This window comes from Acipenser ruthenus, chromosome 55 (genome assembly GCF_902713425.1).
Source record: "Acipenser ruthenus chromosome 55, fAciRut3.2 maternal haplotype, whole genome shotgun sequence".
Classification (NCBI taxonomy): domain Eukaryota; kingdom Metazoa; phylum Chordata; class Actinopteri; order Acipenseriformes; family Acipenseridae; genus Acipenser; species Acipenser ruthenus.
This window is the reverse complement of record NC_081243.1, coordinates 5,386,288-5,403,496: the sequence shown is the minus strand read 5'-3', so window position 1 is coordinate 5,403,496 and position 17,209 is coordinate 5,386,288. Positions and strand designations below refer to the sequence as shown.

The window sequence follows — 17,209 nt, the reverse complement described above, 5'->3', positions numbered from 1 at the left end:
ATATGGGTCACGTGTCTGCTGATGCTCTGCTAGCCGCGTCATGTGTTACAGAGGGAAGCCAATCCGCGCAACAGGAATTCAAAACAATAACAGCTATTCATATGTGAATGAATATTTTACAATAAAACATCTTGAAAATCCATTTAGGAAGAAAAAGCAAAACAATCAGATGAAAAACAGTTCGACACAAGTAAAGGAAATAACAAAATACCGGTACATACACATAAATACATGCATAATTATAAAATAAAAAGAAAATACTAGGGCTTTATATTAAATAACTGATTATATATTCTAATTAAAGTAAAACTTTGTTTTATTTTTTATACGCTTTAAAGATTCTATATCCTCCTATATGCATTTAGAGCAGAATATAATAATTTTGACACATGAATATGATTGATATTTCGCTTTGGCATGCTGCCTGCCAGTGAGTCAGTCCTGTGACTCACCCGCAGGGTGTGTGTGCTGCTCTGCGTGTCAACAGAAACACACAGGAATACAGTTTGCTGTCGAACAGGGAGACATCTTGTAAGGTGAGAGAAACATTTTATAAAATAGAATATTTAGACTATAAGTCTACCACGTATAACTTATAAGCTGTATTTTATCGAAATGCATTGTTTAAGAATGTAGGTGGGGTGGTGAATACGATAACTTTAGATAATTTACTGAATAATACCAGAACAGGGACTGGAAAATACGCCTCCATTTTGCACATTTATGAAAAGCAGTTGGAAATGTGGCTTTTCCGTAACTAGTGTTACTGAATACTTCATCAGAAACGTTTAACGTTTTTACAACCTATCTTCTAAATGTTTGATCTAGTATTGTACTTGTGGGTGGGGAATGTTACTCACAAATGGTAAAATAATATCCAAGATGGTACGCAATCTTTCTCCGGGTGGGGGTTGATTCACAAATGTTATGACCTCGAAATTTCTTAAATTGCTGTGTTAATAGTAAATGTTTTGCAACTTGTTTATGTATACAGGATTTTAACTGAACGTCGGTTTTTAATGATTTATACCCGATTTCTGTTTACTATTCAATATTTTCTCGTTACTATTTTCTAGTAAATACACAGTATTTTGATTAAAGTGCTGTTTTATTTTGACTCCGACATTGTAATAAACAGCGCTACACTGTATCCTAGGATACAGCAGACGCTTAGACGTCAGAGGTTCAAACGTGGTTCTCTGTTACGTCACAAACACATCATCACATGATTATGTTGGTCAAACAGTCTGATTATTGTGGCAATTGCTGGGCGTGGTAACTACTAGCTTGATCAAAAAACGAAATTGAAATACTTACACGAAAATGTAATATTTTTAGTGGATGAGGAATGAGGAGAAAACGTAAATTATTTTATGAATATTCAAAATAAAACAAATGTATCAAAGTGTACAAAAAGCAAAAATAGCAGAAGTGGGTCTGATGAGGCCGAGGATGCATAGCGCTGCAAATACTGCTGCATCGAGGTACATGTTCACACTGACAATAAAAGAACATACTGAAAAATAAGAGACACATTAAACTAAAACAAGAAAGTGAACTGAGAGAGACAAGCAATCCATGCATGCTGCTGTTACACTCGCTTTAATAAAAGAGAACGCAGAATGACTGCGGTCCTGAGTTTGTCACAGGGCTGTGCTTTCTTTGCTCACAGCCTCTGTTAGAGGTGTGTGTTAGGCTGCGTACACACACACTGCAGTTGGCTCAATAACCGTATTTACAAACGGTCACTGTGGTTGTTTGTTGTACACACACACCTTTCATTACTGAAGTGAGTGCCTCCCTGTTTAAACAACCTGAACTCGGGCCATAATTACGTGGCGATCGGGAGGTTTTGTGTGAGAACATGGAGGCTGTGTTTTTGTTTATGTGTTTGGATGAAAGTAAAGGACGTAATCGATCGAGAGCTCGTCAAGCACAGCTGTGCTCTTTTCTGCAAAACCAGCGGAGACGCCGTTTAGCTTTTTCTGCGCTGCTAAATACAGTGGTGACGATCTGCAGTACCATGACTGTAGATCGAAACATTTGGGTGATCTTCCGACCAGAAGGCTGGTGGGAACGACTTGAGTGGTTTCCAAATGACTGGATTAAAAATGTACGTCTAAGGAGTCATATATGCGTCTTTATCATTTACTGAGACATTTCCTGGAGTGACAAAACACACAGATGAGTCTTTCGGTATCGGTGGAAAAACGAGTTCCGGTCGCACTGTGGCGTTTGGGGATACGAATTGTCCCATATTGTTTTATCTAAGTTGAAAAACCAAAAATACAATTTATTTTCTTACAACAAAATATTCTACAACTGTACTTTGATTAAATAATAATAATAAAAAAAAAAAAAACACTGCTGCTGTGCCCTTGAGCAAGGTACTTTACCTAGATTGCTCCAGTAAAAACCCAACTGTATAAATGGGTTATTGTATGTATATAATAATGTAAGTCGCCCTGGATAAGGGCGTCTGCTAAGAAATAAAAAATAAAATAATAATAATCATTATAACAAAATCAACTTGGCTCATCAAGCACACATATATATATATATATATATATATATATATATATATATATATATATATATATATATATATATATATATAATTACACACACACACAGAGAGCCTTGCAAAAGTATTCAGACCCCTGACCAATTCTCTCATATCACTGAATTACAAATGGTACATTGAAATTTTGTTCTGTTTAATATTTTATTTTAAAACACTGAAACTCAAAATCAATTATTGTAAGGTGACATTGGTTTTATGTTGGGAAATATTTTTAAGAAAAATAAAAAAAATTTGAAATATCATATAAGCTATGTTTATCACACAGAAATGTATTAAGAGCAAAAGTTGAACTCGCAGCCACATTCAGCCTGTGTGTGTGCATAGCCTTTAGTGACTTCATGCGACACTGCCTATTGCAGTGATGCTTTAGTTGGTAATCTTATGGAACACATTGATGGAAATGTCCAGTGTGATTTTTGACGCGTCTCCCTGATGGCTTGCACCTCCCACTTCTGTCAATTTTCTTTTCTTGTTATGATTTCAAGGTAAATAAACCTGGCTTGTTTTGTGCTGATGTTATGTTCATACCTTCTGCCAGCACAGCGATTGCCCAAACGTTTGCAAAGTAGCAGCTAACTTGGGAAAATGTGGCTTCGACTCGCACAGATTCTGCTCATCATACATGCCAAGGACGTTATTAATCAGAAACCAGAACTGCTACGCATCATATTCCACATGTAAAGTGTGGATACTGAGGTTTGTTCCCACGATTTTTACCAATGTTTAAAAGAAAAACTTTGTATTTATTTTTTAACCGATTTTATCCCTATTTTAATATATGTAAAATAAACTCAGAATAATGTCCTGGGAAATGTTTTTAAAGATGAAAACCGAAGATGCGCAACACTACAGATTGACCTTTGATGCCATGGTAACCACATACATGTATTTCTGTGTGAATCTATTAAAGTACTAGATTTCATTTATTATATACAGTTTTTTGTTTCTTTTAATTTAGACAGGTTCACACATTCGAGGGCTCCATCTAGGAAAGGAAAGGGAGATCTTCCACCAAACCATTTGAGAAAGTAAAAAACAAACATGATTTCAAAAGCCTTGACATGTGGTAAACATTCAATAATTGTAAATGGTGAAATATAAAGTACGTTATGTTTTACTGTTTGAGGCCGCCTTAATTTCAGTCAGTGGCCCACGAGTCTTTCCATGTGTAGTAAACAAAAAACAAAATACAGTAACATCAAACTTTATTAATAAATTCTGTACGCTGTGTCGATGGCTATGTCTCCATTGAAATGTCGAAGAAAATAAACATTTATGCGCATCTATAATTCGACAAAAGCTGTGTGCATTAACAGCAGAAAAAAAAGGGTTTCCATTAAAATACATGTCCATCGTATAAACTGGTCCACAGAAGCAGTGTGGCAGGATTGGCTCGGTCACATGTTTTCTTTTTATGTGAATATACTCGTTTCCATTAAATGTATGTCTATTAATTTGTCTCAATTCACATGAACTAGCAAATTGGATTTCAAAAATACTGTGGGGTTCTACAGTAACTTATTAAAATACTGTGGGGTTCTACAGTAACTTATTAAAATACTGTGGGGTTCTACAGTAACTTATTAAAATACTGTGGGGTTCTACAGTAACTTATTAAAATACTGTGAGGTTCGACAGTAACTTATTAAAATACTGTGAGGTTCGACAGTAACTTATTAAAATACTGTGGGGTTCTACAGTAACTTATTAAAATACTGTGGGGTTCTACAGTAACTTATTAAAATAATGTGGGGTTCGACAGTAACTTATTAAAATACTGTGGGGTTCGACAGTAACTTATTAAAATACTGTGGGGTTCGACAGTAACTTATTAAAATACTGTGGGGTTCTACAGTAACTTGTATAATAGCTCAATTCAAATGAAGCCTGTTTCCATTGGGCTGATTGCATGTTTTTCATTTAAATATTTACTTTCAGCAAATTAACACGTCTCTGGAAACAGCCATTGTGGGTATTAAAATACAACAATGTTTTATTTTGATAGACAGAGGACCTACTATTTTCTTTTTTTTTTTTACCGATGAAAAGGATAGCTCTTGGAAACACAGTGATTGGCGCCTCAGCCAGTGTATGCTCTTTGACTTTTCTAAGAGATGAAGGGATGTTAGAGAGCGCCTGAAAATAGTGTGAGAGGGATCTAGTGAAGTTAACCGTGATGAAATGAAATGGCAACTAAAAACACAAACTCTGGGATGAACACAAGAGTATTCAAGCCTAACTGGGAAGTGGAATTTGTTTTTAGTGAGGTTAATGGAAAACCAATGTGTCTGTTGTGCCAGAAGACGATTGCTGTGTTAAAGAAGGCTGACTTGCAATGCCATTATGAAACCTGTCACCTCAACTTTGGTGAGTCATACCCAATTGGAGAAAAGACAAAGTGTGTACATTTGTTGCAAGCTTCATGGACAGCAAAATGTGTTTCTGCTCATGTAAAAGTTATAATGTTACCAATGCTAGCAACTAGCAGAAGGTGAAAACACTTTAAGGATGGCGAATGAAGCAGTGTTTCAGAGATTTTTAAGGATGGAGAATGAAGCAGTGTTTCAGAGATTTTTAAGGATGGAGAATGAAGCAGTGTTTCAGTGATTTTTAAGGATGGAGAATGAAGCAGTGTTTCAGAGATTTTTAAGGATGGCGAATGAAGCAGTGTTTCAGAGATTTTTAAGGATGGAGAATGAAGCAGTGTTTCAGAGATTTTTAAGGATGGAGAATGAAGCAGTGTTTCAGAGATTTTTAAGGATGGAGAATGAAGCAGTGTTTCAGAGATTTTTAAGGATGGAGAATGAAGCAGTGTTTCTGAGATTTTTAAGGATGGAGAATGAAGCAGTGTTTCAGAGATTTTTAAGGATGGAGAATGAAGCAGTGTTTCAGAGATTTTTAAGGATGGAGAATGAAGCAGTGTTTCAGAGATTTTTAAGGATGGAGAATGAAGCAGTGTTTCAGAGATTTTTAAGGATGGAGAATGAAGCAGTGTTTCAGAGATTTTTAAGGATGGAGAATGAAGCAGTGTTTCAGTGATTTTTAAGGATGGAGAATGAAGCAGTGTTTCAGTGATTTTTAAGGATGGAGAATGAAGCAGTGTTTCAGAGATTTTTAAGGATGGAGAATGAAGCAGTGTTTCAGAGATTTTTAAGGATGGAGAATGAAGCAGTGTTTCAGAGATTTTTAAGGATGGAGAATGAAGCAGTGTTTCAGAGATTTTTAAGGATGGAGAATGAAGCAGTGTTTCAGAGATTTTTAAGGATGGAGAATGAAGCAGTGTTTCAGAGATTTTTAAGGATGGAGAATGAAGCAGTGTTTCAGAGATTTTTAAGGATGGAGAATGAAGCAGTGTTTCAGAGATTTTTAAGGATGGAGAATGAAGCAGTGTTTCAGAGATTTTTAAGGATGGAGAATGAAGCAGTGTTTCAGAGATTTTTAAGGATGGAGAATGAAGCAGTGTTTCAGTGATTTTTAAGGATGGAGAATGAAGCAGTGTTTCAGAGATTTTTAAGGATGGAGAATGAAGCAGTGTTTCAGAGATTTTTAAGGATGGAGAATGAAGCAGTGTTTCAGAGATTTTTAAGGATGGAGAATGAAGCAGTGTTTCAGAGATTTTTAAGGATGGAGAATGAAGCAGTGTTTCAGTGATTTTTAAGGATGGAGAATGAAGCAGTGTTTCAGAGATTTTTAAGGATGGAGAATGAAGCAGTGTTTCAGAGATTTTTAAGGATGGAGAATGAAGCAGTGTTTCAGAGATTTTAAGGATGGAGAATGAAGCAGTGTTTCAGAGATTTTTAAGGATGGAGAATGAAGCAGTGTTTCAGTGATTTTTAAGGATGGAGAATGAAGCAGTGTTTCCGAGATTTTTAAGGATGGAGAATGAAGCAGTGTTTCAGAGATTTTTAAGGATGGAAAATGAAGCAGTGTTTCAGAGATTTTTAAGGATGGAGAATGAAGCAGTGTTTCAGAGATTTTTAAGGATGGAGAATGAAGCAGTGTTTCAGAGATTTTTAAGGATGGAAAATGAAGCAGTGTTTCAGAGATTTTTAAGGATGGAGAATGAAGCAGTGTTTCAGAGATTTCAAGTGTCAGACTCAACAGTTGCAAGATGTGTGGAAAGTATATCTGAAGACGTGATTACTGAGCTGAGCAATGGTCATGACAATGCAGAGTATTTCAGCCTAGTACTAGACACGTGCACAGATAGTTCAGACACTGCACAGTTAATTGTTTGGGTGTATTTTTACTGTAGTGAAAAATTTGTGGAGGAAATGCATACATTACTGCCCATTACTGGCCACACGCGAAGATAGGGTATTTACAATAAACTGATGACATTTAGTGAAGTAACAGGTAAAAATATTGACTTGAAGATGGCTGAGATTCCACATTTCATATCCCTGCAAAATACACCAGGAAAACCTGTCCTGCAAGTTACGGAAAGCATCTCTGAAAACTACAAAGGAGGTTGTGGCTTGGTGACCTTTATCGTTACACACTCCCTCCAACACAGAGAGCTCAAACTTTTAGTTGAGAAGCAGGAAACCCGTGACAGCGGTTGGGTGCTCATGCAGAATTAGGATGACTCGGTCATGGTCAGGTGTTGACTCATTTCATGGAGCTGCTTTCTGCCATCAGATTGTTTGGAAGAGAAGAGCTGCTTTCATCTACTCATCCCTGAATGATGAAATGCCATCATATGAACATTTAACCTCAAGCTACAATCCTACCTGCTTAGCAATTCTGCATTCAGAGGTAACCAAAGCTAATGTACAAGAAAAAAAAAACTGATAGAATTGCAGCATAGCAACGTTCTGAAAGTTTTAAACATCGATGGGGATCAGCAAATCAAAACTTTGCACATCTCCCAGTGACAAACATTTGAATGACTGTCTTCTTGCAGCAACAAGCATCAACCACATGGTAAAAAGATGGTGAAGACAATGCAAACACAGCCCTCTTATTACGTAAGTATAGATTTACTAGTTTTACAAGGCTTCCTCAGAGTATTTTGAAGGTGTTTGCTGACTTTGTAAATAAGTCTGCTGTCACATTGTTCTTTGTCTTGTTGCTTTTTTGTTCCTTTTAATATGAAATGTTTATGTTAATATTAAAGTAACAAAGGTTCTCATTTGAGTCTGTGTGTTTTTAAAACAGTACAGTTTGGTTCAGTAAGTTCCCTCTTTACCCACACCAGGCACGATGGGTTTTGTCCTGCAATAAAATGAAACTTTCGCTGCAACACTACCTTTCACACCAGAGGATTTTCCACTTTTTCTTTACATCATCAGCTTTTTGCAGAATACTTGTTTCAGTAAACGAATCACACACACCAGCTATACACAGTTCCCTGGAAATAAACTCTGAAATGTTCTCCCTCATCAGTGTGTCTTTACAATTTTCGTGTCCTGTGTTAAGGCTTCTGTTCGGTTTTTATTAATTTCATTTTTCGGTGCTTTTTTTTTTCTTTTTCTTTAGCTATTTTCGAGTTTTATGTAAATAGTTTTTTTTTTCCTAGTTTTTGCTTTTTATATACTGTATGAAATTATTGTTTTCAGTTACTTTGGGTGTTTTTTTCTGTCAATATATATATATATATATATATATATATATATAAAATATAGTAACTCGACAGTACTTGCACAATTAAGTTGTACCTTCTTTCCTTTGCTGTCTTCCACAATGAAATCCTTAATGTCACATCCATATTCTTTGGGGGTTTCTGTGTGTTTAGCCATTTTTTTTACATTTCGACACACATTGTTATTCAGTTTTAAATTCCAGGAGCATGTAAATACTCTCTGTGATGGAACTGTAATATAGCTTTAAATCTCGCAAGCAAGATCAGCCCTCCGCTTCTAGTAATTGTAATCTTGTTTTAAACCTTGCACACATGGTACAGTCCTCCAATAGAAATGTAGGAATGTGCTGTCAGTCAGTAGTTGGAGTGGGTTTAAAGTATTCAGAATAAATCAATGCGAGATACAAGTCAGGAAGGAGGGACATTGCCCAACTGCACTGGGAAAGTTTTTTTTTTTTTTTTAGGTTAAGGCCTTCACACACCAGACCCGCCGCGATTTTTACTGGGGCGACACGACGAATTCACTGTGAAAACACCGTGCACACCAGCAGCGATCACAGACACGACGCGACAGCTGGAACTTTGCCAAATCTTTCAGAAAGTATGATTACTAACAAACAAACGCAATAGAAAATGGCTGGTTGAGAAGAGGAAGAGCTCTTACTATTACTGCTGTTATTCCACAGACATCAAATGCGCCGGATTTGGGTGAAATTATACAAACCAGGCACGCCCAGATCATTAGAAATCGATTCCCATATTACGTTTTTGGCTTCGGTGTTTTTATAATTGCTTTGACTCTTGTCAAAAAGGTCATTGAAATGAGATGCTGCAAGCACGATCTTCACCTCTATTTTGAGTGAAAGTGAAACGGCTTGATTTCAAACCACATGACATGAAGCTGTTCTCTGGTTGCTCAGTTGTGTAGTTGTCACGCAACGAATTTGCAGAAATAGGACCCGGTTCTATTTTTTTTTTTTTTTTCATCACTCGCTTTGGAATTTGTGTCGCGGTGACGTCGCTTGTCGTGTCGCTCTTTGGTGTGAAGGACTCTATTGAAAAGCACAGGTTTTATTGATTTTCTCTCGTCGCTTGTCGTGTCTCTCTTTGGTGTGAAGGGCTCTATTGAAAAGCACAGGTTTTATTGATTTTCTCTCGTCGCTTGTCGTGTCGCTCTTTGGTGTGAAGGGCTCTATTGAAACGCACAGGTTTTATTGATTTTCTCTCGTCGCTTGTCGTGTCGCTCTTTGGTGTGAAGGGCTCTGTTGAAAAGCACAGGTTTTATTGATTTTCTCTCGTCGCTTGTCGTGTCGCTCTTTGGTGTGAAGGGCTCTGTTGAAAAGCACAGGTTTTATTGATTTTCTCTCGTCGCTTGTCGTGTCGCTCTTTGGTGTGAAGGGCTCTGTTGAAAAGCACAGGTTTTATTGATTTTCTGTCGTCGCTTGTCGTGTCGCTCTTTGGTGTGAAGGGCTCTATTGTAAAGCACAGGTTTTATTGATTTTCTCTCGTCGCTTGTCGTGTCGCTCTTTGGTGTGAAGGGCTCTATTGTAAAGCACAGGTTTTATTGATTTTCTCTCGTCGCTTGTCGTGTCGCTCTTTGGTGTGAAGGGCTCTGTTGAAAAGCACAGGTTTTATTGATTTTCTCTCGTCGCTTGTCGTGTCTCTTTGGTGTGAAGGGCTCTGTTGAAAAGCACAGGTTTTATTGATTTTCTCTCGTCGCTTGTCGTGTCGCTCTTTGGTGTGAAGGGCTCTGTTTGAAAAGCACAGGTTTTATTGATTTTCTCGCGTCGCTTGTCGTGTCATTCTTTGGTGTGAAGGGCTCTATTGAAAAGCACAGGTTTTACTGATTTTCTCGCGTCGCTTGTCGTGTCGCTCTTTGGTGTGAAGGGCTCTGTTGAAAAGCACAGGTTTTATTAATTTTCTCGCGTCACTCTTCATGTTGCTTCTGGTGTGTATTTTTTTTTTTTTTGCGGAGAAAGGGGTAAAGTCAACAAACTAACCATTGCCAGTGTTTTTTTCCGGTGTTTATTGGTTATACACTGATTTCATTGTTTTTGTATCGGGTTGTTTTATTGTTTTTTTATTGGTTAAAACTGGAAATCTGAAGCCCTACCTATGTTATACAGCTCTGGGTATTTTTCTACTGAAGTAATTCACCTTTCGTCCGCCATTGCTTCCTGATAAAAGGTGCACAAGGGAAGGTGTTTCTCATTGGTCAGTTCCATGGCTGCCTCACGACAAAACCGCAAAAATAGACCCCAGTCCTGTTATTTTCATGTGCAATTATTATGACAGCCCCACAATAGCAGGGCAGTGTAAATATATATTTTGTACTTGATCTTATTGTATTTTTATAGAGGGCACGGGCAGTATTTACTGTAAATAGGCAGTTCATTAAAACGTGGAGACTGTACATTACCGTTTGTGCCACTAATGAGAAATATGGTAACTAAATTATTTTTCTGTGCGAGGTCTGTTTATGTGAAAATGTAAAAAAAAAAAAAAAAAGCAAATAATGTTTAATAAAAAATATGTATGTAGTTACAACATGATGTATACTATACTATTATTGATATACATCTATTTGAGTTGTTTTATTAATGTATATCTAATAAAACCAAATCAAATGAAATTTGTAAAATAAAACAAAAAATTATAAAAAATATACAAATCATTTCATGGGGCTCTAATTAATTATAAGTATGTCATACGTAATATATTCAGATTCAACTAAATCTATGTAATACAAACCCTGTATATACAGTTATTGCTGCCCACAGCTCTTCTGACAGCTTTTCAGATGGCCCACAATGCCTTCAGAGTTGAGTAGCCCTGTTCTAGCCTCTGCTGATTCTACTTTATGTATAGTTTTGTATGCCATGGCAGGGGGTGTATGTAATTTAAGCTTTATAATGTGGCTTCTCTTGTATAATGCTGTTTATAATGTGGCTTCTCTTGTATAATGCTGTTTATAATGTGACTTCTCTTGTATAATGCTGTTTATAATGTGGCTTCTCTTTTATAATGCTGTTTATAATGTGGCTTCTCTTTTATAATGCTGTTTATAATGTGGCTTCTCTTTGGTTACACCTGGAAACACTGTTCAGATTCACCTCCCTGTTTGTTTCTGATTGGTTGCTGTCAGTAACTTGACATACAGTGTGAGACTGGCAAGTAGCTTCTCAAGCCAGATCAGGAAGGAAGGCAGCAGAATATTCCTGAATGGCTCACGTTTCCTGCACATCTGTCATCTATTAAAGATTATTCAGCTTCGACATGTGATTGTTTCTTTTCATTCATTTAGTTGTGCCATCGAGGTCATTCAAGTGTCAAAACTGACCCAAGGGATGCTGGATGAACAATGCACGATGACACGGTAGGCACATTTTTGGTTTGTTTGTTTGTTTTGTTAACCCTGCACTGTAATTAACCAGGATTAGTTCTACTTGTATTGGTGACTTCAATGTTAATACAGTTTTGTGTCTGTTCATTAATTGTCTCCTGGTAAGGTCCCATTTACTCCTTTCAGTGACTTTCTTCATTCCCACTATCTAGGAAACTGTGACACATCCTTGTTTCTTCTTTGAAACAAACTATTGCAGTAGAGTTAACACAGGAAAGCCCCATTCATTGCTATCATGGAAGTGAATTATCTTTGGGATTGGTAACTCTGCAGTGCTCTAGAATAAATACAAAGCTTTGTTTGGAAACAGGACTGGATAAATCCACTTACTGTGCATCTAGTCTTGTCTTTTAAATCGGTGATAGATTAATGTTGCTGTTTAAGTGAGGTTCCATGCAGTCATTGATCATTTCAGTGAGACAGCCCAAAAAGTTCTGAAAGAGAAAAAAAATTAAACACCCAATTAAAATGACAATGATGTTTTTATAATTAAGACCGGAGCTAATGGCTTGGATACCTCGATAACTAAAGAACTCATCAAGCCCTGTGCTAGATGAAAAGCATGCCCCAGTTTCATTTTTCAAGCCTTGGAGACTCTCATACCATTTGCATTGAGGGACCAACTCCTGGCAGTTTGACCTGTCCAGTATTACACTTTATGAAGTCTCCCGTGGCCAAGGAACTGAGAACTGCAAGTGGTCATGCATTTCCATGTAGTTTAGGATTTTAACTCCTGCCAGCAATAATAATGATGTAGGATGGGCAAATCAGGGGCCAGAAATAAGCCTCTTTGCTAGATTTTCTTTTCAAGTGATCATATCTTCTTCAGACCAGCTCTGAGGGTGAGCTGCTCTGAGGGGATCAGAGACTGGCATCAATAACTTACTGAACTGATCAAATACTTTCTAAAGACTTTGATGATACAGTTTAATATTTAAAAATCAGGGATTTAAAAAACAAAGCAGCCAGTACCATACTGAGCGTCACTGTTTTAAACATGATCTGAACCTAATGCCTATGAAGCAGAGTGAATGGATACTTATGGTGATGGCAAAAAACTCATTGCACAAGGCAGGTTTCATAACATTTTCATTTAGAATTGGTTCACTATAAAGAATTAGACCATAACATAACTGCACTTGCTAATATTTGAGTTGTTTTTTGGAATTGCAGCAACAAGAGTGCCTTATCCAGGATCTGGGATTTCTGCACCATTGATAAAGGTATGTGTAACTTGTCAAATGAATGGTGTGCAGTGAACCCAATTGACATCTTATGCAATTGTTTTTTAAATTGTGATCGTCATAACAAGATTATGACTGCCATATTACAAATGTGTGACTGTTGTTCTCTGGTACATTCACACCGTACTAAAGAGCCGTTAATTGAAAATAATGATATTATTATTATTATGATGATTATTATTATTATTATTATTATTATTCATTTAGCAGATGCTTTTATCCAAAGCGACTTAGAGACTAGGGGATGAACTATGCATCAACAACTGCTGCTGCTGCATAGTCACTTCCAATAGGACCTTGTTTGTTTAATGACTTATCCGAAGGACAGAGCACAAGGAGGTTAAGTGACTTGCTCAGGGTCTCTCACACACACAAACACTGTGAGTCAGTGGCTGAGCTGGTATTTGAACCAGGAGTCTCCTGGTATCAAGCCCCTTTCTTAACCACTGGACCACCACACCTCCTGTTATGATATAATGCAACACAGGTAGTTCTTTGTTTTTTGTCAGAAAAACGCTTTGATACAGTTAATATACCATATCTTAGGTCTTGATCCCTGAAGGTTGACACCCACCACTTATCTTTGTTTTTTCTTACAACAGATTCACCCAACTACCTTGACCATGTATCGGAACAAGTGGACAAATACAGGGGGCAGACTGTGCCTCTGGAGAAGCCAGCAGGGTATCCAATGAGAATTGGGGGGCTAGATGACACAATCTATGCAGAAATGGAGGATGAGCTTGAAGCATGGGAAGATTTCTACCTTCCTGAAAGAGTAGAGATGAGAGTTATCGGTGCCATTGATATGTTCCCGAGTCTGGCAGTGGGTCTGCAGCTGATCATTCTGGCAGGCAAAGATGGCAACATCTATGCTTATGAAAATGAGGTGTTGCACCAAGTGGCCGACAGCTTGCAGGACCTCTTCCAAAAGGGAATTGAGTTTCCTGGAACCAAAGTCTACAACTATGGGGAATGTTTTGCTCCTATGGTAAGAATATAAAACTAGTCAAAGTCAAAGCTGTAATGACCAGGGTGCTGTGAACACAATGTCTATGCCTGTCCTCACTGTCAGAGGAGGATATAGAGAATGGCAACAATTGGGATGTGGGTGTGGTCATTATGTTTTGAAACCTCTACATTTTTCTGCAGATTGATATACAGAGACTCCTAAATTGGTCTAGGAACCCAGTTGAAACACGTAAAGCATAGAACTGATTGCAAGTCATTCATACAGTAATGATAATAAACACAAATGACAAATCTTAGACATCAAGAAAAAAAATCATCAAAAAGCTGCAATTACATTTTCTAGAAAACGGCTTTTCCAATTCTGACAAAACTAGATGTGGACATTATTAGCAGTCTAAATAACTGGAGTTATATGGAATTGGCCTGTTTGCCTGTCTGTATCATGGACTGTGTTTGAAAGTGGTTTTACGTATGTGTAGAGAAAAGCTTTTTCAACTATGATGAAGCTTGGTCTGGATAATTTACATAACCTATTGACAGTAATATAATCTGGGGTTATATGAAGACCACCGGTCTGCATGTCACACTCACATTGCTATATAATATACGGTAATATAAAAACCACCGGTCTGCATGTCAGACTCACATTGCTATATAATCTGGGGTTATATGAAGACCACCGGTCTGCATGTCACACTCACATTGTTACATGTGTCTACAGTGCTTGGTCCTGGTGCTCTATTTTTGGATGTCATTGTTTAATGTTGAATGGCAGGGATGCTTGTCACTGACGTGTTTGTTCTGGTTTGTTTTAAAGACGGAAGAAGAATACGATGAATTAATGCAGGATGAAGAAGTAAAGAAAATGAAAGAGGAGACCAGGGAATTCATCAAAAGCAACGAAGCCGAATTTCTGAGCATACTGGCCCGCATTGAAGAAAAAGAGAATGCAGAAAAGGTTGCGTCCAATGCAGTTGTGCCTTCTGACCACCACCGCCCCAAGAATGTTGTAGTTCAGTTGTGGAAGCATGCAGATGAATCGTTCATATTTCATTTAAATGATGCCTATTATGAGATGTGGTGCAAGATCTTCCAGCTGCTAGGGCTGACACGTGAAGAGCTGAAAAGTAATGGGACTTGTAGAAAGTTGAGGCGCTGTTTCAGAGCTCTTCCATGTGCCGCACAGACTCTCCTCTTGAGTACATCATGATTTTTAAAGTCTGTGCCTTTGGTCCTGAAAAGAGAATTGTCCCACAACTGCAATGGCACCCAAACAGTTACATGTTAACTGCCAATGCAGGATGAGTATTTTGAAGAGTGCTCAATAAATTATCAAAGGGCTTGCTCAACTCCAAAGAAAACTTGAATCTTAATTCACAACATTCACTTTGGGTGCTTTGGTCAAAGATAAATATTACATTTTACCATAAGACCAGCACTCACTTCAAATTTAATTATTAATTTATTTAAGACATTTTTTTCTTTTTTTAAATGGCAGCTACGCAAGCACAGACAGACACGTTGTGGCTAGATGCCTTCCTCAGAGTGCATTCAAACAAACTTAATTACATTTTTATACAATTGATTGGTGATTATTATAATTTGTTAATTAATTTGCTCTTAAAGGGAAAGTCAACATTACAATAAAACAATACACAAAAGAAAAACAAGCTATTTTTATTTCTGTAGTTTTATTGTAGTGTTGGCTTTCCTTTTTTAAGAGCAAATTAATTAATTATAATAATCACCAATCAATTACTGTGAAGCCGTAAATATTTGCGAGCCTTTTATGGTGCATTTTTCACGTATGAAAAAAAAACGCAAACATTGTTGGCACTAATATCAAACTCCACTAACAATACATACTTCATATATTGCAAAAGGTAGCCATATTTTCTGGAGCAAAATAGGTTTTATGGGTGTGATTCGCCAAATAGTTTGGTTGCAAATATGTATGGCTTTACAGTATATAAAAAAGTAATTCATTTTGTTTGACGCTCAGAGGAAGGCATCAGTGATCTTGTTGGCAATGCTAGAAGCTTAGATCTATTTAAAAGCCAAGGTTAGCACTCTTTGAAATATACAGTTGTGTTCAAAAGTTTGGAAACAGCAAGATTAGGGCTGGGGATTGTATTGAAGGTTTTCCTCACTCAGTTCCCTTTTCTTAATATCTTGGTACCCCTGAGTGGATGATCCTCATTTGCTGTTTCCAAACTTTTGAACACTCCAGTTTATAGTTATGCACTGACACTCATCATGGGATATTGACCTGCTGCTAAATGTTTAACTGTCAGTGTTATATGGTGGGACAGCCACTTACTCAGGATATTTTTAGTTCTCTCGAAGCATCCCGATAAACAGGGCAGACTGTACAATGCTTAAAGGGATGCAATCATGTATATCTACCTTGTAAAGAAGCTCAAAAGGCGAAACTCTCTTATACTGTGGTGTTTGGTGAGCCAAATAAGAGTATACATTTGCATAGTGCTTAAAGGGATACATACAGCTGTGTCATGTGTATCTACGTTGTGTATACAGCCAGATTTTCTGATTATCCCTGTGTTTTCAATTTTAAGAATATAGATTTTTCACTGGAAATCTAAAAATATAGTTTTGGAAAGTGCTGCACTGACATTACTGATTATTTCTGTATCAATAAAGAAAATTTGATGAAGAATTTCTCTCTCTGTCATCAGTCTGCCTAGCTATTTCTATCGTGTTATTTGAAGAAAGCTAATTCTCTTTAGATAAAAAGCTGTTTGCTGTTTTTAAATTCTCTCTTAAATTGTTCACGGCTACACAGTACATAATCAATAATTACATACAGTACATTGAACATAGCAATTTGTAATATGGAAATAATTAATAAAAATGAACTCATTAAGTACTAAGTAACTTTACAGAAAGATTATAACACAAATAATTTACAGGTCTTCTACTGGGAAAATAAGTACAAATTGACATAGCTATATATACACAGTATATTAGGTTAGTTCTGCTGTGCTGAGTTGTCTTTCCTATACTGTCCTACCAATAACGCTACTACCAGAACCAAAATGTGTCCAAAATGAATACCTCTCATCTATTAAACATTACACACACAAACTGTGTTCTGTATATTTTAAGGATACCAAAACCAGCCTACAAAAAAAGGAAACGTTTTTATTATTATTTAAAATGTATTCGTGACACGGCGTTTTGTAGAGGGCGCGGGTTTATTTCTATGGTAGTTTTTTTTTTTTTTTTTGGCAACCTAATCAGGAACAAGTCAGCTGATTGGCCAGGTTTCATTCTGATGAGATGCGTCACAAATCTCCACCTATTTAACTTAGTGTTAGTGTGATATGAAAACAGCGGTATTGTTTTCTTTAGTGCGGAGAAACTATCTGAATATTCTTACAAACATTGCTGCACTTTAATTC

The 17,209-nt window shown here is 37.0% G+C and overlaps 1 protein-coding gene across 3 annotated transcripts; it reads left to right on the top strand.

The window, feature by feature from the left end:
• The first annotated feature begins 430 nt into the window (after positions 1–430).
• On the top strand, positions 431–16,464 carry LOC117962828 (uncharacterized). 3 transcript variants are annotated; one of them, XM_059017145.1, is made up of 5 exons: positions 431–536; positions 11,473–11,544; positions 12,745–12,794; positions 13,418–13,806; positions 14,605–16,464. In XM_059017145.1, exons 2-5 carry the CDS (start codon positions 11,516–11,518, stop codon positions 14,995–14,997), a joined length of 861 nt encoding a protein of 286 aa, XP_058873128.1. In that variant the 5' UTR covers positions 431–536; positions 11,473–11,515; the 3' UTR covers positions 14,998–16,464. The 3 variants fall into 3 exon arrangements, with proteins under 3 accessions (XP_058873128.1, XP_058873127.1, XP_058873129.1); XM_059017144.1 differs by lacking the exon at positions 431–536 and adding an exon at positions 3,192–3,280; XM_059017146.1 differs by lacking the exon at positions 431–536 and adding an exon at positions 7,400–7,554.
• The last annotated feature ends 745 nt before the right edge of the window (positions 16,465–17,209 follow it).